The sequence below is a fragment of the Caenorhabditis briggsae genome, assembly GCF_000004555.2.
Source record: "Caenorhabditis briggsae complete genome, chrIV, whole genome shotgun sequence".
NCBI classification, from domain to species: Eukaryota; Metazoa; Nematoda; class Chromadorea; order Rhabditida; family Rhabditidae; genus Caenorhabditis; species Caenorhabditis briggsae.
Window position 1 is genome coordinate 9032477 of NC_013487.2, and position 26278 is coordinate 9058754.

Sequence of the window (26278 nt, forward strand, 5' to 3'; positions counted from 1 at the left end):
CTGCTGCAAGTGTCTAGATTGTTGGAGGTGGGGGGCTCTACTATGGTTCATTTTGGGGGGCTATACTTGAATTGGGGTGGGGGCTATACTTGAATTGGGGTGGGGGCTATATTTGAATTCAGCCGACAACTTTTTTATAACTTTGACAGGAAATGGGATAAAGGGGGCTCAAAGCTAAAAGTTAGAGGGCCCTTCTATTACAGGTCTTACGGTGACCCTGATTTCGTAAATTGAATTTGAAGACATGTTTACAAGTACTTTCAATTAGTTTCAAAAGTGTTTCAACACAAAGAACTCATTAAAAAACTACGAATGGTCAATATTTACACTCTCAACCTCTCTCGCTTCACCGTTCGGCTTCTCTCGGCTATCCTTCCCTGTTTCAAACCCCCCCCCCTAATTTTTGTTTCTTACGTTCAGTTATTTGTTAAGTGTTTTGCGGTCAGGTTCAAGATTCTTTCTCTTATCTTCTCTTTCTTTTTCTACTCGTCTTGGCCCGGTAGTTTTTTGTTCTTCATCATCTACGGATTCCTGGGGGCTTCTCATTGACTTCTCTCGGCATTGCTGTCTTGAGCCCGTGAAAGCCGTAAAGCGATGAGAAGCACACGGCATTGCCGATCAAGAGAAGGAGCTAGGCGAGAAATAGCGCAGATACCCGTGGAGATCTCTCCCCCATCGGCCAGTTGGCTTTCGTGCATCGCCCCCACAATACACTAGGACTTGCGATGATCAGTGGATGGAGACGCAGACTGGATGGGATCCTGCCATGAGCCATTTGGATGTGCACAGGGCATGGACACAAAAAAAAGAGGGAAAGAGATATAGAGAAGGAGCTAGAACAAAGTTATATCATAGTAAGTTTTAGGAAGTTTCAGATTAACATTTTTAAAAATACTTACTGTAGGTGTCTGCTGAATGGATGGCTTCTGGGTGAAGCGTGGTGCGCCAACCATGGTTGAAGTCGGATGGGTCGGCGCACGACTTTTGGTTTCGATCAATCGGTCTTCTTCTTATCTTCTATGGCGATGTTCGCACGTTACATTCACTCGGTTATTCTACGAGTGATGTTAGATGAATCGTTTCTGAATTTTAAAAAAATTATTAGGAGTGATTTCAGAAAGAGAAGGTATAGGAAGGTTTAGAAAACGAAAAAGTATGTGGAAAGATTTATAAAAAAGGAAAAACATCAGAGAATGATATTTTCTAGTTAAAAAATAATTGTAAAAACAGGAAAAAACTTTTGGATTCTGTGAAAAAAATAAACGAAGAACTGGACAGATGGACCGGTGTAACATTTTGAAATCTACAACACTATGAGACAATTGAAAAGGGTGGTTTTCCGAATGACTTAACAATTGAGAAAAATTCGTAAAACAAAAATACAGATAGAAATCAGTTCGAATATAGGTTATTTCAAAAACAACAGTATTATGATCTGTTAGACAGTTTCGGATTTTTTTTTCTGAAAATTATTATTGGAATCTTTCAAAGAAGTAGAAAAATTAGCTGCATATTAGTTTTGGAGGACTTAAAAATCAATCAACACATAATCCAAGCTCTTCTATACGAGGCTTTTTCGAACTTAAGAAAAAAATATCCATAAATCAAGATAAAGCAAAAAAAGCGCGAAGCTGTTAAAACATCTCATCTTTAAATTTCATTACTTTTACTCTTCATAAAGTGGAACATGATATGGAGAAGGTTTTTATAATTCCCAAAAAATCAGAAATCATATTTTTGGAACGTTTCTTGTGATTAGAAGAAATTTTCGCCGGATCTAAGACCAACTGAAAACGAACAAAAAACAGTAACCTAATCCATTCTCACATGACAACCAGATGGAGAACGTCAGAGAGAAAAGAGAATGGAGAGATGCAGAGAAAGATAAGAAAACTGAGTCATACAGTAACTTATTCACCTTCCCCAGAAACAGAAATAAATGAAACAAGAAGTGTTCAAAAGTGGATCAGTGGTTTCTTGTAAGGTGGGTGCGTGCAAATAGCGATGCCCGATATTGCCCGTCTGTTGAAAAATAAATCATAACGATGTAAGGTGGGGAGGATGAGCAGTGGGAGAAGACGCCCGCAGGAAGGGGTCCCTTCAAAGATGAAGAAGCATGAAATTTGAGCGGTAAAACAGAGAAAAAATGATGAGATGGTTAAAAAATGATGAGAGCATCCGAGGGAATTCAAAAAAAAGTAGATTACTAATTGTAAAAAACTTCTCGGATGATTCAAAATTGATTCAAGATTCATGATTCAAGATTCAAAGAGCTAGTCTCGGAACTTTTGGAAACAAAGAAGATTTCGCAAATTTAGTACCGCGTCATTTGAAAAAGTCACTTAGAAGAGGATAGTAGACCTTCAACATCTGGCAGATAAAACGGAAAAGTTGAAATTCGGAAGCGGTCGTAAATTGTGAATTCTGGGAAGTTTTTGGGTCTTATGGAAGAGAGTAAATGGCCAGAAGGATACATCCTATTTAGTTGTTTGAGCTTATAGTTCTGAAACATTTATGACAAAAAAAATATTATAGTAAATATGTGAAAGCAATAGTATGCTCGAAATGCCACAAACAAAGTCGCTCGAGGGCATCGGAGAGATGTGGATAAAGGCACACATGAAAGAGGAGGCGACGAAGGCGCGGGAGCATCAGCAGCTCGCGGGAGCTCACCACACCACGTTGCAAAAATAGTACATAAAGAGAAAGAGACACAGACGAGGTGGAGGGGGCGGCGCCCGACGAACGGCATCGGATCAAGAGTATCAGAGACGAAGAGACGGAGGTAAGCGGCGATCCAACGGAAAAAAATAATGAGATGGTCCCTTGTGGCACAGACGATAGCAAAAGATGCTACATGTCATTGACAATGGACTTTGAAGAAAAAAGAGATGAAAAAGAAAAAGAGGGAACGGAGAAAGGTGATGGCAAATGAGATTGATTGCGCGAAAGTGAGAGATGGGTCATAGGTGCAAATGTGACAGGTGTCAATGGGGAGGAGCTATTTTTTGATATATCATTTTGGTTACCTTCATTGATTTCGTTCTGGTGTGGAATCCTTTTAGATCAAGTTGAAGTTTTTTCAGTATGTCAAAGAGATTAGAATGCTCTTCACGATCGTTAATGTGTTCGAAACTTCTTTTTAAAAAAATTTTTCAAGTTCAACCTAGAAAAATTTATCACCGCTATTATTCTGGTATACAATCGGAGCCGTGGAAGAGAAACGCCAGTCGTCGTGGCCGAAGGTCCCACAACTAGCGTAATCTAAAATTATATTCATTTTCCGGGATTATTTTTTTCGTTTCCCCTGTTTCGTCAAGTTATTTTTCCCCAAAAAAGTCGGAAATTCTTAGTGTTTGATAGCGAAAAAAAATGACTAAAAACGCACAAAAATTGAGAAACAAAATAATGAAAATCAAAATGTTTGTAGGTTACGGTAGTTTAAGTTATGGTTATGGGACCTTCAGCCACAGCCGCCGGAAGTTTCTCTTCCACCACTCCTTTTGTACCAGAACAAAACTAACTTTCTTTAATTTTCACGTGAACTTTTATTGTTTATAGGTTGCCAACAACACCAAATGTCTCTTGTCGATTCGGTTGAAAAAAAAAGTGTTTCTTGGAAAAATGGAGGCTCATGCTCAGGTGCCTCAAAATTGTTCCTATTTTCTTTACAGTGTACCTAATTTTTAGCGAGTGCAACCGCCACGAGCACCCATGACTTCTACATCCGGTTCTGATTTTGTGACAACTTCCACTGCAACAACTGGAACGACTGGAAGTACTCCAAGCGGTACTCACTCTTCGGACACTGGATACGGGCTGGTTTCTTTGCGAAGTGATTGTACTGATGAAGCGATTGGATTGGAATTGACTCAAGAAGAGAAAGAATGGCTCAGATTGGCTCATGAATTCACGGCGACCGAGAAACCATTCAAGGAGCAGAAGGGATTCCACGTGGCGCGCAAGTTGAGGACCTGGCATCCGAGACGTCATGTTACATGGACTTTCCTTCGGAGACTGGTGAGATTTTCAATCTTGGACTGATTTTTAGGTTATGCATTTCAGTACAACGGTCGTCAAGACATGAAAGATGACGAGCTCCGAAACATTGCCGAACTGAGCATCGAAGAGAAAAACTAAAGTAAAGCCCTGTTGAATAAATGATTATCATGTTCCGTTTATAAACATTTTACTCAATAAAACTATTCATTTGAAACAAATCTTCATTCAGATGAAACAATAAATTAAAACAAATATAAATAAACTGGATTCGAGTGACTATCTACATTTTGAACAACATTAGTTAAAGCTATCAGATTTTTCAAAAAACTATATTTCTATCCTGATTTCTTCTGATTATTTTTATCATTTTTCTTTGGTGCTGCTCTTTTGGCTGGTGCTGCTTTCTTAGCTGGAGTCTTTTTCGGTGGAGCGGCCTTTTTCGGAGCGTCCTTCTTTGAAGGAGCAGCTTTCTTTGGAGCAGCCTTCTTTGGTGCCGGTTTGTTTGGGACCGGAACTCTTTTCTGGACATTCTTTGGCTTTGTTGGAGACCTTCTCACTTCTTTCTTTTTCTTCTCTTGAGCTGTTTTGGCGATTGGACGGCTGAAAGATGTTTAATATATTCGGATATTTTATAATATAAAAGAAAACCTTTTTGACTGTCCAGCGTATGATTCTCTCAACATTTGCAACTGAATTGCAGCAGTATCAAACTCAGTCTGTTCATGGTTCATTCCATCGACCTTCCATTCATGTCCTCCTGGGAATTCAGATGCCTTCTTTCCACATGCCATATACCCAACAACCCAATCTGCTGTGGATGCCAAATTGAAACTCTTGTAAGAAGATTCGTAGTTTTTGAACCAGTTGATATCAGCCAAGAATTTCGAATTACAAGATAATCCAGTGTTCATATTGCAAATGTCAAAGAAAGGAAGCCCGCATAGATATGATCCCTGATTAGCACCGGCTACAGAAATGTAAGTATGCACTCTGGATTGCAATGATGGTCCCAATTCAACACTTTTATCGTCGACACATTTTCCTCCCAGAATAGCTTTTCTAGCGATAGGTGATCCCATTGAGTATCCGATTATGTTGATTTGCTTGAACCCTGTGTATTTGAGAACCAGCTCTATAAATTTGCGAACCTGTAAGTATTGGTTCTCAATCCGTTCAATCCAAAACATATAGCCTACATGTTTGACGTGGGCGCAAGACATAGCAACATTTAAATTCATTTGTTCTACTCCTCTTCCCCATGTCGTAGCAAATAGGTATTCAGAAGTGTATCCGGCCGCAGAAAAGTCTTTAACAACCTTCCATAGACTTCCTGCTTCATTGTTCAAACCATGAACGAAGACAACTGGTCGATCACTGAAATTGATTATTAGTTAAAGATTTTATAATATTTGACTTACTTTGTCTCTTTAGTAACAACTCCTCCACCAAAACTTCCGGTGGTCAAATCATCTCTTACAAATGCTGCTACTTCTTCTGGTTTGTAGTTTTGTTTCATGTAAGCCATAAAATGTGGATTCACATTGTGTCCACAATGGACAAATGCAATGGATAACAATGCTACAGCAATAGTAATGGAATTCATTGCGAGGCTTTTTTGGTCTAATACCTGAAACTATAAAAAGTGTTGAAGTGATTTGAGACAAAAAAAAAACGAAAAACCGAAGCTTTTTTTTGAATGATAGCTGGTATCTATCTTCCAGCGCCCATTTTATATAAATGCCTCTACAACCAATTCAGGTCCATCGTACTCGAAAAGGCGGAGAAACCCGTCATTTCCAGATTTCGGTTTGATGGGCAACTGCCCACAACGTCTCAAAAAGACGAAATTTATGGGCGGCCCACGGTTGGCAACCAGATAGGATTTCTGACCTTGTGGAAGGTAATAGCTAGCCGGGCTTATCAATGGCAGAAGCCCGAAAAGGAGGAGAGAAGAAAAGGAGAGAGGAAGAAGAGAAGGAAACGGTAGACGACGTGAGAATGGCAGATGGAAAATTCAATCAAGAGGAACGAATGGTTTCGGAAAAGAAGATTAGAATAGTTAATGATATATTGCCTTGAGAGAATTCGAACTATATTAGAAATTCGATTCGAAATCATCTCCCAGCCAATTTGAAGTATCGGAATCAAGAAAACTGTCCTAGTCAAGTAAAAACCTGAGACTTAACTTTATTTTTTGTGTGTTGATATCCAAATTTTCATTTGCCTCAACCAATATAATTGTTTTTTGAAAACATTCTGGATATCCTGCACAGGAACCGAGATATATGGGCTCAAAGTTTACAGTTTGGTTGATTATCTATTAGAGGGTTTACGGTATTTTCTTCAGATGGCCAATTTCTGACACTTTTCACGATTTCCTAATTCTGGAAATAGAAAGCAAACAAAAACATTCGAAAATATCAGGAACACTTGGCAATGACTAATCCTTTATATTTACTTTTGGATTCTGATATACGCAATAGAACACATGAGGACATTCTGTCCAATTGTTCACAGCTTTTCTCAAAAATGCTTTCATCTTCCCAGTCCCCTAATCCTGTTCGACGGTTTCCAAATATTATTTAGTTTGATTAACCAACCTGATGAGACATTCAATATGTTTTCTGCCCAGATCATCACACAAAAACCCAATAATGTCGGGAGATAACGACTTCTCACTTTTCGAACCGAAACCCAACACACAATATCTCTGCCCATAGTATACACACGCCCCCGGTTCTTTGTCAATTTCGAAAGTGATCTTCCGAACTGGATACCGGACTATAGATATCACGTAGATACAGTATGCCTGGCAAATGAAAGTGTTTGGAATGCAGTTTGATCAGAGAAAATAAGACATTTCAAATTTTGACACCCCTCGGGCATCTGCAGATTCTGTGATTGAGATGATTGGAAGAAGTGGAGCAGTATTCAGAGTCAATTCTCAGGTGATTTATCAAGAATATCATTTATATTAGTTGAACCTCTTCAGAACTGGTAAGTTTTTCGAAAACTATAAATAAAATTAATTGCGTTTCAGTGATACCGTATTCCTCTAATATAAGCTCACCAAAACCGTCAACTTTGAACTTAATTATTCAGATTTCTGTGAAAAAATGGTCAACTGATAAAGAATTGGTTATGTAATGATAAATAATTTATCATTCGACCAACTTTTGTTACCTGTCACTGGAATCGAGATAATTGAGCTCAAAGTTGACAGGGTTTCATGGACTACTGAGCCCATACTGTCCTGCCCTATAAAGTTGATCTATAAGGTTGAGTATCATATTTTTCAAAAATATTATGAAACTTTATAAAATTTGACAAAATTTCGCAAAACGCACTTTGGGCCTATTTATGTGCTCCGTACAAACAGTCCGGGGTCTGACTGGTATCATACAAAATGAATATTTTTCAATAACATGGATTGAAAACCAATAGATATTTCTCATGCGGGTAAAAATGTACTCGTACCAGATATGAATAGAAAATCCTCTTCCGTATTTACAATGAACGGGGAGCAGAAGCAAATTTTCACATTTCTCGGTATTTTTCAAATTCCAAATCAACAAAAGCTATGATTTATTATTAGATTAACTTGCAAAAATCATGTTTGGTCCCATTGTTTGAAGTTTTTGGAAAAATTAAAATTCCTTTCTTTCAAATTTTTTTTCGAATTCTCTTTCAATTTTTTTTTGTCCATTTAAAGTTTTTGATTATTTTCTTTATAAATATAGAAAGATTCTTATGTTTTCAGGACCTGTATTACCCCTACTTCTATAGAGAATGAACGAATAATTGCATCACTGTCCGAACAGTGAGTATTTCCGTTTTTGACATGATTCCTTGAACTTCTACGAAGTTCATGATTTCAGTATTTCAATATCTTCTATTTACTGAAAATATTCCAAGTTTTGTTCTCTAATCGTATTCGATAAGCTGATGGAAACCACATCTGAAACTCGGAATTATTTTAGTGTCCATCAAAACGGTGTGTTCATCAATCTTCCTGGTATCTCCGACATTCTTCAATTCGTTTCTAGTTGCGTCCGATCAAACGATTCGGTTCAGGAACAAGGTGGAAAAGGGTTGCGTAAGTTTCAAATCGTACGATTGTCATTTTCGGTATATTGTCCGGCTTTTATTGTCAATTAGACAAAAAGTGATACGGTGTGATTGGCATGAATGATTAGCGGTTTCAAGAAGATTGAAATCACATAATTGACAATTTCTGATTGAAAGAATTTTCAGGGAATGATTGAAAAAGGTTTTAGGTGAATTTAAGTTCAACTTTGAGGGGAAGCAAGTAATGAATCGTTAAATGTATTTTAACTTTTTTCTTAATTTCAACCAAAATTTTTCTGGACCGAGAAAACTTTAAATAAGGCAACTAATTAGTAATCAACAGTAATCATTTGATAAAAATTCGTTCAATTTTCAATTTTCGGAGAGAAATCTAGACGGAAGTAAAATAGGAACTTTCATTTATTTCTGTAGCCATATTTCATTGTTTCGATCTTTGCACTCGCTTCTTCCTCTGGCGCAATCAAAACCCGTTTTGTCTCTTTTTCCGAAAAGGGCAATCAATTAGAAGTGATAAGACAACGTCGGCATCATTGAAAGTTAATGCGTTTTGGTTGAAAAAAAAAGATGAAGTTCGTCCGCTTTTGACACATTTCGAATTATCAAAAAATTAAGGTATTCAGGGGAAGAGAAAGCTATTTTTATTGAATTCAGAAATGGAAAATAACAGAAAAACAAGGAATTTTCTAAAAAGTTTGGTAATGCAAGGTTTTCAAACTAGGTCTGTTTTGAACTTTCCAAATTTTTTTTTTTTAATTGGAAACTTGACAGCCGAACTCCAGGCTCCTGAAAATAGTAAAAATGGCCGAAAATAAACTGAGAAATACGTTTTTGTATATCTTATTGGCCGGTACTGTATCTGGTTAGAGCAACACTGCGAGTTTTGAAGAGAGTATTTTACTACTATATTCATATCTCCCTGTGCGGAGATTCCAATACATAGGGAAACTTATACAGATATTTTTCTATGGTTCTGAGCTCAAAAATATCAAATATGAACGTTCATAATTACCAGTAAGATGTGAGATAGAAGAACGCCATTGATTTTCAAAACTTTGTTGCTTTTTACCTTTCGAGAATTTTCTGAAAGTTTGCAAAAAAATGATTCCGTTCAACCGTCTGAACTTCTAAATCTCTCAACAAGAAAATTATGAAGAATATAATCACAGAGCTTATATTTTAGTAGTTACAGTAGAACACATAGAACGATCAGTTTTCAATTTTCTTCCTGATGTTCCTGATTCAAATCAGGTTCTCATTTTTCTCAGAGCGTGTCTCATTTCTAAAATTTTAGACTATAGATATCAACGGCAGGTCCGTAGACATCTCTTTCAATAATTAACCCGTTTTTTTCAACGCTTTTTGTGTGTCAGTGTAAAGGCTAATCTTGTCTCAATATGCCGCTTTTTTCTCTGTCTATAGGATAATCGCGCAGTCCAAAAAGTCATAGATGATTGGTCAACATTGTATTGGTATCCGACGGGCTGTCTTGAGGTGAAAACCAGAAACCTGTTAGGGTTTGTAAAGGGAAACCTATATACTTTTTTATCTCTCCAGGTGATGATTGGATAAATACTCGAGTCTCGAAACCTAAAGGTATAAAAAACAAAGGAAGCTGTAACTCATACTTGATCGTAAATTTAGCTAACAATTTACATTAAAAATATTCGTTTTTTGGATTTTTGACATTTTCTAATAGTTAAATGCCTCACAATGAGAAATGTTTTGGAATTCTCTTAATGATTTATTTAAAGGTGCTATCAGGATAATAAATCTGAAATCACTTTTCCCTCGACACAAATTTTCATGTGTTAATAAGATCCTCCCAAATTAATTGTGTGACTCCCTTTTTTGACAGGGGCACTTGGGTCCAAGGCAGCGGGTCAAAAAACGCGCCCCAAATAATTTTTAAACCGGAAGAAATTTTATTAATTTCAAAGTTGACTTGGATTTGACCTAATTAATTTTAATCAACGAGCCCAACGTTTAAAAGTTTGATCATCGGCCAAATAATTCAGCACACGCCAAACAATTTGTGAAAAACGTGAAACGGCGATTGCTGGCGCTTTTCTCGTGCATCGAGAAAAGAGCAAAATTCAAAAAGTTCAAAAGAAATTAATTTGTTCGAACCGACATAATTTGTTGAACCGACATATGGATGGATTTGAGACTCTAGGCATCACTTTTCCCCTCAAACTTTTTCCCTCTTCTAGGTCATTCCACATCGATCCAAGCCAAAAATGCCACGCCAATAATAGCACGCCAAATAAAAATGCAGCAAATTTTGAACAAAAATAATAATTTTCCCTCAAATCTACAGTAATCCGACTGCTTCAAATCCTATCAGGGGTCTCAATTCTAAATTTTATGGGCTGATTTTAATATCAGCGAATTTCTCGTAAAATTCTGGACAAATCCTACCTATTTTCATTAAGAATGGTTTGACAGATTTTTTGAAAACTTTCAAAAACCTTCAAACATGACAAAATTCAGTTGATTTTTTAGAAAATCTGTCAGGGTTTTTATTTTTGGGCCAAATCAGACGTTTTTTAGATCATTTGATTTGTTTTCAAATTCTCTACAATTTCTATTTATTTTGAAAAAAAAATTTATACCCGGAATTTTTTAATGCCAAAAAAGCTGATTTTCCCTTGTATCGAGAAAAGCGCCAACAAATCAGAAAAAAAATCAGAAAAACTCGATTTCCAATATTATTCGCCGTGCAGCAGCGAATTTTTTCAAAAATCTCACGTTTACTGAGCACGATTTCTGACCCGTTGCCTTGGGCCCAAGTGTGCACCCATAATGATTTCAAATCTTTTTGATAATTGAGCTCGATAATTGAGCTCGAAGTTCAAGTATAGGATGACCTTTTTCAGAGTGTTTACGGTAACTCCCACCTCGTCCCTCATCGGCCTGAAACCGTTTTCTTATGTTCCCAAAGTCTCATCGCTTAGAAAAGTTATAATTGAGATCTTGCTCTAGAGAACTGGCAGTTTGGTAACTCTTCACCTTCAACCTTCAACGGTACGTTCTAAAAACAGTATACGACGGAACTTCATTTTGTACATTTGTATTCAACAATAAATATAAACAAAAATAAATAGAATCAACGAAAGACAACTGCAAAGTGTAATTAAAGCTATTCAATTTTTCGATTATCACAGTTTAGTGACTGGCTGGTTTTTGGTTTTTCTTTGGAGGAGCAGCTTTCTTTGGTGCTGCTCTCTTGGCTGGTGCGGCTTTCTTGGTTGGAGCCTTCTTTGGTGGAGAGGCCTTCTTTGGAGCAGCTTTCTTTGGAGCAGCCTTTTTTGCTGCGGCCTTCTTTGGAACTGGTTTCTCTGGGATCGGAGGTCTAACATCTCTTCTCTTTGTGTTCAAATATTTTTTTACTTCAGCGAAGGAATTCTTTCCGGCTGGTCTGCTGTAAACGATGAATTTTGACTTTGATTTCTAGCTCTCCAAAACTAACCTCTTCGATTTTCCATCAGTTGATTCTCTCAACATTTTCAATTGAATTTCGGCGGTGTCAAACTCAGTCTGTTCGTGATTCAAACCCTCGACCTTCCATTCATGTCCTCCTGGGAATTCAGATGCTTTCTTTCCACATGCCATATAACCAACAACAGAATCTCCAGACGAAGCAAGATTGAAACTCTTGTAGGAGGATTCATAGTTTTTGAACCAGTTGATATCAGCCAAGAATTTCGAATTACAAGACAATCCAGTATTGGCATTGCAAATTTCGAAGAACGGAAGCCCGCAGAGATATGATCCTTGATTCGCACCAGCTACGGAAATGTAGGTATGGATTCTGGATTGCAATGATGGTCCCAATGCGACATTAGCATCGTCAACACATTTTCCTCCCAGAATAGCTTTTCTGGCAATTGGAGATCCCATTGAATATCCGATAACGTCGATTTGTTTTGCTCCAGTGTACTTGAGAACCATTTCAATGAACCTGCGTATCTGTAAGTCAGTACAATGAGGTCCTACACTTAAGAATAATAGAACATACGTGTCTGACATGAGCACAAGACATGCCAACATTGAAGTTTGTCGGTTCAAGTCCTCTTCCCCATGTTGTTGCAAACATATATTGAGTTGGGAATCCATGTGCAGCGAAGACACGGGCAACTTTCCAGAGGTTTCCAGCTTCATTATTCAATCCATGAACAAACACAACTGGTCGATCACTGAAAATAACCTGAATTAGGATCAAACTATAATAATGCTTTCTCACTTTGTCCCTTTTGTTAAAAGACCTCCACCGATACTTCCAGTCGTCAGATCGTCTCTAACGAAAGCTTTGACTTCTTCTGGTGTATAATGTTGCTTCATCCATGCCATGAAATGCTTATGGATGTCGTGTCCACATGTCGCCGTATTGATAACAGCAAGTGCTACAGCTACAGTAATCCACTTCATATTGGCTTCTATCGGTTTAGAACCTGAAAAAATCATCTCATTATTATGATTATATATGAAAGGGAAGTAAAAATTGTCAGGTTCTTTGGTTATTTTTTGAGCTTTTTATAGCAATTTGCCATTGAGGAAATCAGGTCCATATGTGACTTAAAAAGGTGGAGTCAGAAAAGTTAATTTCCAGATTTGAGGGACAACTGCCCACTGCTTATCAAAAAAGGAGTGACAAAAATTTATGGGCGGTACGAATGGCAACCGGATAAAATATCTGACCTTATGAAGGTAAAAGCCCCGTCGGTGCCTTATCAATGACAAATTGGCAGAAGCAAGAAAAGAGGCGGAGAAGATAAAAGAAGGAAAAGGAGAAAATGGAAATGGTTGCGAAACGATATGAAAAAAAGTGATTTCCCAGAATGGCAGAATTCTCATCAAAAGGAACGAAAATGATGGTTTCGGAATAGAAAAAGTAACAGCCATTTCATAGGTATATGTTATCTTCGAAAATCATTGGATGTGTGTGATAATCACCAGAAATGAAGGAAACGGATTTTATTATAATCTTTCTGAATTTTCAATTGCAAAGCCAATATTCGAAAAATTATGATTTTCAGGTATTGGGAAAATGGTTTTCTAAAATTTTTAAATATATACACTGGTGAAACTTAGGTATGTTGAAAAATTGTCAGAAAACAATTGCTCGAAAAGTAACTAAGAAATTTGTTTTCAAAGCCCTGAAAAACGATTGTCCACTTTCTTGCATAGATCAAATATAAAATAAAAATGGGGGAATGCATTCAATGGGGTTTTTCAGATTTACTGAAGAAGTTATTCTGTCTGAAATTGTTATCCTGCTCTTACTTCGCCAGAAACTTCTGATCGGAGGTTGCTCAGATTCCTGATTGACCTACTGAAGTCGACTGATAGTGAATTCCGAGAAAATAATGACAACGTTCCGACCATACTTGTGGAAAAGATGGCCGGGCCGGAAAAATTAGGGCATGGCCGGCCCGCGGGCCGGCCCGCTTTTTGAAAAATTTGAAATTTTTAAGAGAATCATCATTTTTCGAGATGGATTTTATTCATAATAAAAGAAAATCTACATTAGAAGCTGATTCTGTGAAAAAAACTGTTTTGAGGTCGGAGTTAGCAAAAAGTTTCATCCTTGGCAAAATAAAATTTGAATTTTTTGCTAAAAATTGAATTAAATTGAATTTTTCAAATGGTTTTATGCATTTTAATTAATATTTGATCTATTACAATTATTTTGGCACATTAAAAAACAAAAATTTCGAAAATTCGTTCAAGGCGGGCCGAGGGTTTTTGAGCAGGCGGGCCGGCCCGGCCCGGCCATCCACGTGTATGGTTCCGACCTAGTAGTATTTCAACTTTCAGCTTCCAAAATCTTGCCATGGTCTGCTATACATCCGTTTTTGAGCAAGTACCTGGCTAGGACCTTGCCAATATCCGTCCAAAAGCGGAGCCGTATCAACTTTTTACAAGCCGGAAGCCAAGTGGCCGAAATGAATTCAAAATGTTTATATTATTTTGGATTCTATCTATGTCGTTGGAAAATTTGTGATGGTTTTCACATTACTATGTAACTTTAAATCAATTCTTCTTTAGATGTTTCCGTTCCTCATTTCTCGTCGAAAGTTTCGCTAGACCTACTTTTTAGTTAGCTTTGTTACTATCTAAATTCAAAAATGTTCTTTTTTTCAATTATTCCTCTACGATTTTCAATTTTTTAAATTATCTAAACTATCAAATAACGCTTACTTTGTTTCTTATTGCCAAAAAAGAGTAAACTTCCAAAAGATGCCATTAAGTTAACCAGAAAGATTCGAATAGTTTTCATCAAAGGAACCATAAAATATTCTCGCATCTCTTAATCTTCAGAATGTCTCGTTTATGGTGGTTCCGTTTATGGGGTTCCAATAGGTAAAATTATCTAAGAAACATCCACACCATTTGTTTAAAATGCTTCATCCCACTCTCATCTTGGCATACTGTACCAATCAGAATTTCAAGGAAACCTCGAACCAGCTGAATTATTCAATTTATCAATGCAACCACCACAACACAAAAACTCATTTATCGATAAGGCGAAGTGGATTTCTGTTAAGAAGTTTATAGCATCATCACAGAGATATTCACGATCATCGTATACACAATCCTGCCGCATATCCCTTTTTTGACAGTTTTTTGCAATGATCTCTTGAACTGGACACCGGACTACACATATCACGTAGATACCGTATACGATGTGTTGCGCCTGATAAACGAGAGGAACTGGATGGAGGTTGATCATAACAGATATAGCCGCAAATTGAATTCCTGCTCTACGTAAAAACCCTAGAAACGGTAAAACGACCAATCAACTGAACACGGATCTCTGACTGTCAAGAGAAATACAGGTAAGGATTTATCAGAATATTGTTAATTAGGACGGATTTATGAAAAAAAGAGAAAGAATCAAACTCCTGAACAAACTTGACGATGCAATAATTCTATAACCATCAATCGGATGTAATTATGAATAATGAGGTCACGACAAAGGTTTTTGTGTTTAATGATACAAACATTGCTTTAGAATCATGAAGGATATAATCGTCTGAAGTGCAACAGATTTCAAACTTCTGTTTTACCATTTGGTCCTTAATTTGAAATTTCTGATTTTTTTTTCTATATTTGCTTAATATATAAAATTGAGATTTCAGGTGTGTAAATGTTGATACTTATGAACTTTCAACCACTGATATGTCCCATATATTCCCTTTTTTGAGATTTTTTTATTACGCACTTTTTGCAGATGTTTCTTCTGATCCAACGAAATTTTAGCAACAATGGACTTCTTTTCGGAAGCTCTGCGATTACATTTTGGTTTTTTTGTAATTTTTTAAAGTAAGTTTTCAAAACATTCAACGATTTTTTCGCCCTCGTATAAAATGCCACCGTAACCCAAAACTCGCCAAACAGGAGCAAGAAGACAAGTACAAATAAAAATGTTAAATTGTTACAGTATCATATTTTATTAGGATACCGTAAACAATTTAACAGAGTGTCACCCAAATTCTCAATTTTGAGCCCATATATATATGATTTCTTGTGAAAGATATCAAACACGAGTCAACTAGTTAAATGTTTATCATAATGTGAGAAATATTTTTCAGTTGACCACTTTTTGATATCTTTTGTAGGAAAGACTTAAAGTTGAAAGTTTGGGTTGCACTCTATTAGAGTGTTACCCGTTCGGGTTTTTATTTAATTTCAATGTTAACAATAACTCTTATGACTTCAAGTAATTGAAGTTTTTGCACTTTATATCAATTCTCTGATATATGCCCTTTCATTTCCTTCTGTGTCCAATTCAATTGGCAAAAAAACGAGTTGCGGGGTTGCGTAAGATTCGAGGCTTTGAAATGTCCTTTCCGATGAAGCGCCGAGTGGGATTGTGTCACAAAGCGAAAGTTGAGATTCGAAATATCACGTACTGAAAAAAAAGATCAAGTGTCCGAAAAGTCGAGTCAAAAAAGATTTGAGTAATCCATACTAGTTCCCGGATTCTGAAAATTCAAATTTCTTGCAGATATTTTCAAAGTACTTACCCTTTTTCAAGTCTTCATTTTTCAAAATACTGTAACGATTCTGTAACAGGAACGTCTTTTTTAAACCAGAACCCTCTTGAAAATATTTAAAATCCTATAAATGGCTGACCGTCCAAAAGAGCCCAAAAAAACACTTAATATTTCAAAATTGATTTTAGAAACACTACTATATTCGAATGAGACTGCAAAATATTGTATCCTATTTCCGGAATTTTCGGCCTGTTGTGGAGAAAAATGAAACCATAAAAAGCAAAAACGGCGAAAAGTGTCATAGCATTCATGAGCTTAAACTTGTGCTGGAAACTGACCGCCATCCTGCATAGCAATATAATACATTTTCACTCAGGAATTTTTTCGGATGACTTTAAATGGGAAGCCCAAAATCGATTTTCTGTGAGCTCATTTTATGATAAGTACGAAAAACAAGATTTATTGAAAGTCTGATAGAGTTGTCCAACTTCTAATAGTGAGTACAAAATTCTGTAGCCACAGTTCATTGATTTGATCTTTGCGCCAAGTTTTTTCTTCGATTCACGTAGACCAAAACCTGTCTGTGTCTATGAGAAGGACAATGAAATCGCAGGGATAAGACTACGGCCGATAATGGCAACATCAGTCTGATTGAGAATGCGTGAAGGTGTGTTTTGGTTGAAAAAGGAGGAAACGTATACGCGGAGGACATAGAACATAGACAGATCGTTTTGCAGACTTGAAGCAGGGTGAAAATAAATTAAAAATTTTAATAAGCTGGATACAGTGAATTGAAAAAGCTTTCAGGAATTTGAAATGAATTGAAGTATTCCTACAAATGGTTGAAAGGTACCCAGTTACCGTAAACACTCTCATAGAACGCCACCTAAATCGTGAAATTTGAGACCCTATGTATATCTCATTCCCTGTAAAAGATATCAAAATGTGGTCCACTAACAAAATGTTAATCGAAATATCAAAAATATTTTGTCAGTTTACCTCTTTGTCAGTTCACTTCTTCATATTTTGTCAGTTCACTTCTTCATGTTTTTGATAGGAACCGAGATAAATTGACTCAAAGATAAAAGTCAGTGGTGGCGTTCTATTAGAGTTTTAGCGGTAAGCTGAAACCTCGCGGAACTGTATAATAATAAAAATAATAATACATTTTTATCAGTACTTTTCATATTTTACACAAACTCATCTATATAATGAGAAAAGGGCAACTCTCAACTCAATATTGAAATTGAATATAATCGGTACTGTTTGGCCAAAAATAACATTTCAAAGTTATTAGGAAAAAAATGTTTCAACTACAAAAATTAATCCCTATTTCATCATATACTCGCAAAAAAAATCAGATCAATTGAAAAACTCTGAATCTTTTCTGTAGTACCTCAAAGTTGGATATTTACCTAGTGGACACTATTCTCCACGGAGTTTTATAAAAAATGTCTACCGGTAAATATCAGACAATAAAAAAATTAAATAAGAAGTATTTATGAAATATGCTGAACTTCTCAAAAAATCTGAGAGAATGGGCAAGAATGAACTACAGATTCTCGAGATCATTCGAGACTCCGCCTAGTTTCTGAATTTGATCAAAACGTGATTTTCCTCTCATTACAATCTTATTGGGTCGAATTTCTTCCGAATGAATACAACAAAACTCAAATAATGCATACATTTTGAAAGTTACTATTTCCATAACCGTATTCATATGGTTTACATCTTTCCATATATGATCTTCATCTCCTTACAGTTATCTTACTCTTCCAGATAATTCCAAAAAAACCGGAAACAGTTTCTAAACTCTTGAACTATCCATATCATTCGACTTTTTTCTTTATGTGATTATAACACGTTTTTTCATTCAAAGCCTCCAAAGCAACCGGTACGAGGCTAATCGTCGCAATATGCCGATTTCGTCTCCGCGAAGGTCTTCGTCCGTAGTCTAGTCGCAAAGTCCAAAAAGTCACTGACAATTGGTCGACATTCCAACGGCATCTGCTGTGTCTTCCTCGGTGAAAGCGAGACGCCTTCGGAAATTAGAAGGAGTCGAGGTGAAACCTGTATAAACAAAATTGGTCTTATCGACCTGGCCCTCTTCGATTTATTTTTTGCGGGCATTACAAATTTGTGCCAACTTGGAGCCAAGAATAACTTATGTGTAAAAACGAATACATTTGCAACATCTTTTTATGAACATCAGAAAAGGCACAAGAGTGGGTGTTCAACCGTATGGGATAAACAATCATACATAAGTGAACGGAGGACAAGGCAAAAGCTGGGAAGGAAGAAAGGGACACGGGAAACGGGAACAAATACATAAAGCTATGTGAAGATGAAAACGTTGAAAATGCACACGAAAATTCGGAAGTTATATACCAGTATGGGTTCAACAGTAATCTTATATTAAATTCGTAAAATTGAGAGAGAACATGCACATCAATTGCCAGTCTCGTTTTGACTCAACCGACGATATCGAACGTTTCCTCCTCTTGACCTGGATCCTTTTCCAGACCGACCTTCGAACATTAGACCTGAAAAGTTTATATATTTTATTGATGAAATCCTTCGTGAAATCTAACCAAGAATCTTCTTCTTGTTATGTTGAAGCAGATAAATAGCAATAATGAGGAATGACCCAATAAAAAAGAATGACATAAACCCGGTTCCATCCTCTTCCACCCCTCGAATGCGTTGGAAACTGGACTGGAATTCGTTCTGAAAAAAATGGGGTTTTGATGAAAATTTGAAAAAGTATATTATTAAATGTAGAATGGCTTACAGATGTGTCAAATCTATGTGGACGAGCAACTGGTCCTGCTTCCAACGTTTGTTCTTCATCTGCAGAATCTTTTTTCTTATCAGCAGTAGGAGCACCTGGCGCTGGATTTCCTCTAGCTTCTTCAACCGCTTCATGCAATCCTTCTGCAACAACAGAAGGGGTCTCGCGATCTTCTTTAGCTGCTCCATCTGCTTCGTCTTTTGGTGGATCTACAGCGGCTGGCTTGTCAACGTTCGCATCTGGATCTTCCTCTCCTTTTCCTCCTTCAACTTCTTGTTTCGCTTCAAATTCGGGAGCCGCATTTTCTTTCTCTTCTTCTTTCAGATCATCTGCTTCTTCTGGAGCTTTTGGAACCAGTGGTGCGAGTGTCTCCGTAGCTATTGTTGTTGCTTCAGGTATCACTTCCGTCTTCACAGCTGGTGTTTCTTCTTTTCCAGTCAGAAGTTCTTCTTTCTTTTCAGAGTCGGGTTTGGGTTCCTGACGTTATTTTTTTAAATTACAAGTTAATTTTAAGTGCACTCACTGCGTTTGTTGCATTGTCAGCTGCTGGGATGGGAGCCACCTGGACTGAAATAGTCGTGATGTTTGCAGTTGAACTGAGAGGAGTGAGCGTTGCAGGTACTGTAATCTTCTCCACGGGAACTTCTTTTATTGCGTCTTCTTCTACTGGGGGCTTCACATCGTCAACATCTTCTGGATTGACATCATCTGCGTTTTCGTCAGCGAATGAGCTTACTGCGAACAAAAGCAACACGACTAAAAGTCGTCGTTTCATCAGAATGCTGAAAGCAAAAATATTGAGAAAATGATCGGGGTATTAGAAAACTACGACTTTCGAAAACTAGGATACAAAAATAGCAGCAGTTAGGTGCGTAGAGGGACATGAAAGAAATGCCTCGTATTATCTTCATGAGGTCAGTTAGTCTATGAAGACGACGTTATTACGGCCGGGAGTGTCAGGGAAAATAAAATAGTAACGCCAAAGCACTGAGATCCCTGAAGAGCTTGCAGGAGAGGAGAGGCTTCTCCCAGACATCTGCGGCGAATTTGTTTACTTTGGTATGACGTGTAACTTGACAGAGAAAAGTGCGTACTAATTCGGTTACGATAAAAATCGATGGTGATTGAAATAATCCGTCAGTAACAGACGAGGTTAATCCCCAAAAAGTTTCCGATGTGTTGCGATTTCAGAAAAAATATATGAATAGTGACTATTGAGCAGTTTACTGAAAGAAAAGGAACTTGAAACATCTGGAAGCATGAAGCAACGAAAAAAGAAAGCATTGGTTATGAAAGTCTCTATGAATATGACAGGAAACGGATGTTGGCAAACATACAAAGAGGGCCTGTGAAAAAAACGTGGCTTGACTTGATTTGTATTTTGGTTTTATAGGTTGTATTTAGACTGCAAAAAATACGGTTCTCGTCTCAGAACGGATAGTTCGAAATCCACTTGACCCAGATTTTCTAATTACTTTTCAAAATTCAGAAACTTCAAACTTTATGAGCAGTTTTAGAAAAAAAATACTGTCAAATTAGTGCAATGAGGCGTCAAATCTGTTGTGTACGACGGAAACTTCGTGTACTCCTCGAGGAAGACCAAAAAAAAAAATATTTTTTTGCAATGTTTTTTTTTCAGTTTATCACAATTTTAGACGAAACTGGCATCCAAATTTATTGATCTCCGAAGAATCATATGATTAATTTACTTTTAAAGCAATAATAGCGTTTAGCATCACCTAATAAAAGTAATGGTACAGATATATTGGATTTTCACAATAGACAATTGAATTATTGTTATTAGTGATTAGTTGTCGACGGCTGACGTTTATGGTTGCTAATGTTTAGATTCGTCCGAAGATGATACTTTTCAGAATTCTCTCAGCGTTGAGTTTGTCGGCTGACGATTCAGCCTTGGCCTTTCTCTCAAGAGTTCTTCGTCGCTTGACGTCATCCGGATTGATTCTCTCGACAGGGAGCGATACATAATCCAAGTTGAGCTTGCGAATCTAATTTTTTACATTTTCGTTAATCGAAGTATTTTTAAATTTTACCTTCGAGACTTTAGCTCTGATTTTCTCGCTTTTTGAGCTCTCAATTTTTTGGAGATATCTGCTGGCTCTGTTCTGACTTCCTCTTCTTTGAAAGAAATTGTACATCTGCAATCAATTATTGCGGCTTTTCAACGATGACAACAAACTTACAAAGATATGGTTCTTCCATTCTTGTTTCGCCGAAGAGCTGTATCTGATATGCGCCTTATTTGTTTCCGTCCAAAGGTCGAATGCTTCCTCGTCGGACAATGCAGTTGGTTTTTCTTTAACATCCTCGTACTTGGACAAATGGAAGTAGAACATTAATTCTTCTTCTGTCATTTGAGTTTCAGTAGCCGGCATAGAAACAGTAGTTTTTGTCTCGGAGTGGTTTTTGTCGGTTTCGTTTGAAGGAGTAGCAGAATTCATCGTAAAAAACGAGCTGAAAGTAACAAGAAAATCAAAAGGCTGATTAGAAAATACAGAAACGAAATGACTTCTGTCGAGCTATCTGTTTTCGGATCGACTAAAAATTCGCGCCACAGAATAAACTTTAGTAATTAGCAGATCAATTTTTGTAGGTCATAAGAGAACTTTTTCTTTTTCTTTCTTATTCGCATTTTTCAAGACATTATATGATTTCAGGTGATGAACTCCGCAAGTATCTCCAGATTAACATCCGTTATTCGAACAACGTCAGTCCGGGGATTTCACGATCGCAGTTCTGTGCCAAGAGTAGTGGATGATCGTGAAAAGTCATCCGCCAAATACAATGATGCTGGTGAGTTTATCAAAAATATTTGTTGTTTTTTTTCGGTGACATACTCAATTTTAAAGCCAACTTCTAACTTCTAGGTTATACCTTTCGCTACCATCAACAAGGAGTAGACCCTCTTCCTCGCATACCGGACTGCAAAGTACCAGTAGCTCGACCGAACTACAAAGTTAGAGATCAATGGAACGATGAGGCTGCACGTTTCGGTCAGAATGATTACATCGATCTTCTCGGTGATGGATCAGTACATCCCGCACAACTACAATACCACACTCCAACCTGGCTCCGTGGATTCCCTGGACAACATAAGGCAAACGAACTGATCAAGTTGATTCATTACCGTAATCTCTATGACTCCAAGCTGAAACAAAATTCGCCGAAGAGATGGCACGAGTTAAGAAAGAGAATCAAGTATTTGATGATGCAGCATAACTATAATAAACAAGTGAGTTCAAACATATTGTTCGTACATTATTGGATTCCTTTTTCAGGATGAAATCGGTCGTGAACGAAACTTGGGATTGTGGGAGGAAGAGCCAGACTACACGTACAAAGACAAATCGCGAAGATCATTCAGAGACGAGATTCATTGATGTTCTCGTTTCAACTTGGGTAGCTGTTCTTTTAGGATTTTTGTTGTTGTTTCTCGTTTTCCAATAAATTTTATTTTAATTCGCCCCCGTTTTGTGATTCCGCAAAAAAATAGGGACAATTTTAGGGAATTTTTTTTCTAATTACAGATTACAACACAACGGATCAAGGATTCACATTTAATGTATTTTTCAAAAAATCTATTGGAGCTGTGGCCCCATAACGACAACTACCGTAACCTAAAATTTCTGATTTTCTTGCAATTTCAGTATCTAAAATTTTTATTTTCCTTCTTTTTTGGAGAAAAAGAACTGAAAGTTAGATGAAAAATAGTGAACGCCGAGAAAATAAATCCGAAGAATAAAAAATATTACTAGGTTACGATAGTTGTCGCTGTGGGACCTTCGGCCGCCGCCATCGGTATTTCTTTTCCACCGCTTCGATTTTTTGTACCAGAATAGTACATTGGAATTGAACTTTGTTGATCAGTAACTGAAATTTCGAGACCATATATGATATATCACGAGACTCTAAATAGATATCCTAACAAACGCATCCTACCACACCGAGGAGACATCAGTTTCACAACATTATCCTTGAATGGGCTGGGTTCCATCATTAACATATACTTCCCATCGTTTCGACGAGCCTATAGAAAGGATCTGACCTAGGAAACCTGTTCCTGCTTCAACCAATTTCCCAACAATACAATTTCCTAATTCAATGACATCACACTTTCTTCTCTCGACCTTCTTCGTCTCTTTTATTTCTTTACCTTTCCAATCTGACCAGCTGTACTCTTGTGTTGACATTGTATCTCAGCGCCTTATCAAATAGATCGAAATTCTGCATGTTCATGTTTTTGCATTATTGCATCCATGTTTTTCCCTTTTCCCTTTGTCCTACTTCTCTTTTACTTTTTTATCTCCAGCATGCTGCAAAATACAAAAAAAAAGAAAGAAAAACCGCATATCCTCCGGCTCTCCCCCCAGCTGTTCGTTGTGTGCCTCTTCCCACTCTCAACTCTTTTCTGAATACATTTTCTGTCTGCGCATCCTACTCTCCTCGACGATCGATACCCTTCGAAGCGGCCCCTCAGTCATGTGTTTATACTGGGGGAAATAGTAGAAAATCATTAGAGAACACAGAGATTCCTGTGGATGCCGCGCTCTTCTCATTCCCTCTTCCCTGCATAGCAACAGCAGAACGCGCATATATAGCTCAATACCTGTTCTAGAATCAAATACATCACACTCTATCAAAGATAAGGAATATAGAAGTTCAGTTACCACAGTGAACTTTGAAGTCTAGAGTGTTTTCGTTGTCGCATCTATGTTCATTTATTCTGGTAAACATCTCTCTTTTCTTTCTCAAAATAGCTTATTTCTTCTCCCTTCTTTGTAACAACATTCATAACAAGAACCAAACGATGATCTTAATAGTTTTCTTAATCTAAAAGTTCATAGCAACCATGAAATATATCACAATCCAGGTATTATGATGACGATGGTCTCGTTGTGTTATTGCGAAAGAAAATATTGGATTTCGCAATGCTCTCTTCTTTTACTTATTTTCAATGAATGTCAATACTCTTTTCCATTATCTTCTTTTTCAAAAGTATAGTTCCATTTACTTTTCGCTTACAGATGGCTGCTCAATCATCATCTGCTCCACATCAAATGCAAGTTCGTGTTACTTTCTACACGAGCCACAATCCACAATCTGTTTTGATGATTCTTAATAATGAACAGGCTCTGGAACAGATCACAGAGAAGGCACAAGAGCTCTTTTCATCTGCAGACTATCGTCTTTTCTATGGTAAGATACCCTCGTCCTTCTGCGTGCCAACAAATCAAATATTTTCAGGTGACGTGAATGGTCCAATCTACGAGTTCACCGATTCGGAACAGGTCATGTCCAAGATCCGTATCACGACCTTTTCGCGCACTCCACAACTGTTTGTTCGTCTTGAATCTGGATCATCTGTTCCATCATCCTGCAACAAGAAGACGTCAACTTCCAAAGAATCAAAAAGTGGAGCGTCTCTCAAACGCATTGAACAAAACCAGGAGCTTACTTTGAAGAAGGTCGAGCAGCTTCAGAAGGGTCTTGACCGAGTTGTTGTCTTGGAGACGATGCTGGCTGAGTTGAAAACCAAGGAATCGAAGACTGTTCCAGAAGTGGAGAAGGAAGTCAGACCATTCCCACCATCCAAACATTCAGCCTCGTGCGATGCTTGCCTTGGAGACATTGTTGGACATCGTTACAAATGTCTTGAGTGCGCTGACTACGATTTATGTGAGAAGTGCGAAAGAAAATCGGTTCACTATGAACATGCGATGGTCCGTATTGTCTCTCCATCTATGACCAAGATCCCATCTTATGTAACCAACAACTCACCAAACAATGTCTTCCCAAGATACATGCAATCGAGACAAATTTCCGATTTCGAGAGACAAATTCTTGAGCAACTGTCTCGTAGATCAAGAATCGCTAAGAAACAGGGAACCCCAGTCTCTCCACCAGCTGCTGAATCGGTCCCAACTCCAGTCTCTGCTCCAGCCGCTGCTCCAGTGGCAGCTCCAGAACCAACCTCAGTTTCAGCACCACCTTCCGCCCCTGTTACTGGCCCAGAAGCCAGTAAGTTTTGCTTCGTTATATTAACCAAATATATTATTATTTTAACATTTTCAGGAATCTTCAACGATGAGACTTGTGCAGCTATCATCAACAGTGCTGCTATTCTTAAGGATACCTTCAGCACATTGAGCAAAAGTTTCATGGATTTGGCTGATGGAGCTCAAGCTAACATGGGAACAAAGATCGTCGATAGATCCACAATGGAAGCTGGAGTCAGAAAAGTTGAAGAGAAGGTCGATAGCTTGAAGAGACACTGTGAGGAGAAGTGCTTTGGAATTCCAGCTCCAACTACCGAAACCTTTGAAGAAGTCCCCAGAAAATCTGCGGAATCTGCTCCAGGACCAAAAATCAAGAAAGCTAAGAAAAAGTCTGTCTACAAGAAATCTTCTGAGAAGCTCGTTGCAATGACACTAGCTGCTGCTGCTGAGGAACAGTACAAAGCAAGAGAGGAAGCGAAGAAAAGAGCTGATGCCAGTACCGCTGAGCTCCAAAGAAAACTCGCCGAACTCAACATGAAGCCAGCAACCGAACCAGTCAGCCAAACTCCTATTCAAGAGAGCTCCAATGGTGGATCTCTTGATGCTTTAATGAGAGCTATTCTCTCTCCACCAACCGTTGATCCAACCACAACTCCAAATGTTGAACCAGCTACTCCACAGGCTCCAACTCCAGTTCCTTATGAACCAATTTATCCAACTGTTGAGACGCTGATTGTTCCACCACTACCAGTTGCGGAGCCAAAGTTAGAAGGATTTATTCCACCACAAACTAGTGTTCCAATCTCGATTCACTCTTCATTCGAAAACATCTCATCCGACATGGAGAGTCTCAGTCCATCTTGGGGACAGTATGAGGAAAATGCAGACGCTGCAGAACCAGAAACCATGGAGGAGAATCTTCTTGATTTTGAAAACATCGTATTGGCACAAGGTCCGTCTACTTCTGATCCAAGTCTAGGTCAACCATTGGATGCAGCCACCGAGAAGGTAATATTCTTTTCCAAATAACAACACAACACCTTATGGTTTTACTAAGAATAGTTTTTCAGACTTTCGATCGTCTTTTGGAAATGGGATTCGACTACAATGTAGTCGTTGCAGCCATCAAAGCCAATGGATCGGATCTTGAGAAGTGTCTCATTTATCTCATCAACTGAACATTTTGAACATACTGTATTTAATAAAACCGCTCAACTAACTCATCCGTCCTAGACTATAGTCGTTTTGTTTCACCATTTCGATAAAACCTCTATTTATATTCCCTCTCACATTGGTTTCATTCCCCTTTTTCTGTATTAATGTATAGAGTTGTGGCGAAAATAAATCATCATTTTAATAATTATCTTTATAAATCATTC

The 26278-nt window shown here is 37.6% G+C and overlaps 8 protein-coding genes across 8 annotated transcripts in view; 3 read left to right on the forward strand and 5 right to left on the reverse strand.

Annotated features, from left to right (window-relative positions):
* Cbr-unc-22 overlaps window positions 1-953 on the reverse strand; it is a gene marked incomplete at both ends in the record, with an annotated part of 35080 nt that extends 34127 nt beyond the window's left edge. The window contains one exon of the mRNA XM_045235666.1: window positions 900-953. Coding sequence (XP_045093041.1) covers window positions 900-953 — 54 coding nt within the window. The remainder of the gene's footprint in view (window positions 1-899) is intronic.
* A 2761-nt stretch (window positions 954-3714) lies between these two features.
* Window positions 3715-4140, forward strand: Cbr-spe-17 (the record flags this gene model as incomplete). The annotated part of the gene is made up of 2 exons (XM_002633393.2): window positions 3715-4020; window positions 4066-4140. The coding sequence occupies 2 exons, from the start codon at window positions 3715-3717 to the stop codon at window positions 4138-4140; spliced, it is 381 nt and encodes a 126-aa protein (XP_002633439.2).
* Window positions 4141-4337: 197 nt separating this feature from the next.
* On the reverse strand, window positions 4338-5605 carry CBG06208 (the record flags this gene model as incomplete). The annotated part of the gene is made up of 4 exons (XM_002633394.1): window positions 4338-4602; window positions 4651-5150; window positions 5199-5376; window positions 5421-5605. 4 exons carry the CDS (start codon window positions 5603-5605, stop codon window positions 4338-4340), a joined length of 1128 nt encoding a protein of 375 aa, XP_002633440.1.
* A 5651-nt stretch (window positions 5606-11256) lies between these two features.
* On the reverse strand, window positions 11257-12519 carry Cbr-lips-6 (the record flags this gene model as incomplete). Its single annotated transcript, XM_002633395.1, has 4 exons — window positions 11257-11512; window positions 11561-12060; window positions 12110-12287; window positions 12335-12519. The coding sequence occupies 4 exons, from the start codon at window positions 12517-12519 to the stop codon at window positions 11257-11259; spliced, it is 1119 nt and encodes a 372-aa protein (XP_002633441.1).
* A 6180-nt stretch (window positions 12520-18699) lies between these two features.
* On the reverse strand, window positions 18700-19657 carry CBG06210 (the record flags this gene model as incomplete). Its single annotated transcript, XM_045235667.1, has 2 exons — window positions 18700-19359; window positions 19406-19657. 2 exons carry the CDS (start codon window positions 19655-19657, stop codon window positions 18700-18702), a joined length of 912 nt encoding a protein of 303 aa, XP_045093040.1.
* Window positions 19658-20726: 1069 nt separating this feature from the next.
* Window positions 20727-21344, reverse strand: CBG06211 (the record flags this gene model as incomplete). The annotated part of the gene is made up of 3 exons (XM_002633397.1): window positions 20727-20891; window positions 20937-21041; window positions 21087-21344. 3 exons carry the CDS (start codon window positions 21342-21344, stop codon window positions 20727-20729), a joined length of 528 nt encoding a protein of 175 aa, XP_002633443.1.
* Window positions 21345-21563: 219 nt separating this feature from the next.
* Cbr-mrpl-51 lies at window positions 21564-22283 on the forward strand (the record flags this gene model as incomplete). Its single annotated transcript, XM_002633398.1, has 3 exons — window positions 21564-21696; window positions 21771-22135; window positions 22182-22283. The coding sequence occupies 3 exons, from the start codon at window positions 21564-21566 to the stop codon at window positions 22281-22283; spliced, it is 600 nt and encodes a 199-aa protein (XP_002633444.1).
* Window positions 22284-23927: 1644 nt separating this feature from the next.
* CBG06213 lies at window positions 23928-26077 on the forward strand (the record flags this gene model as incomplete). The annotated part of the gene is made up of 3 exons (XM_045235668.1): window positions 23928-24099; window positions 24148-25907; window positions 25970-26077. 3 exons carry the CDS (start codon window positions 23928-23930, stop codon window positions 26075-26077), a joined length of 2040 nt encoding a protein of 679 aa, XP_045093039.1.
* Between the last annotated feature and the right edge of the window lie 201 nt (window positions 26078-26278).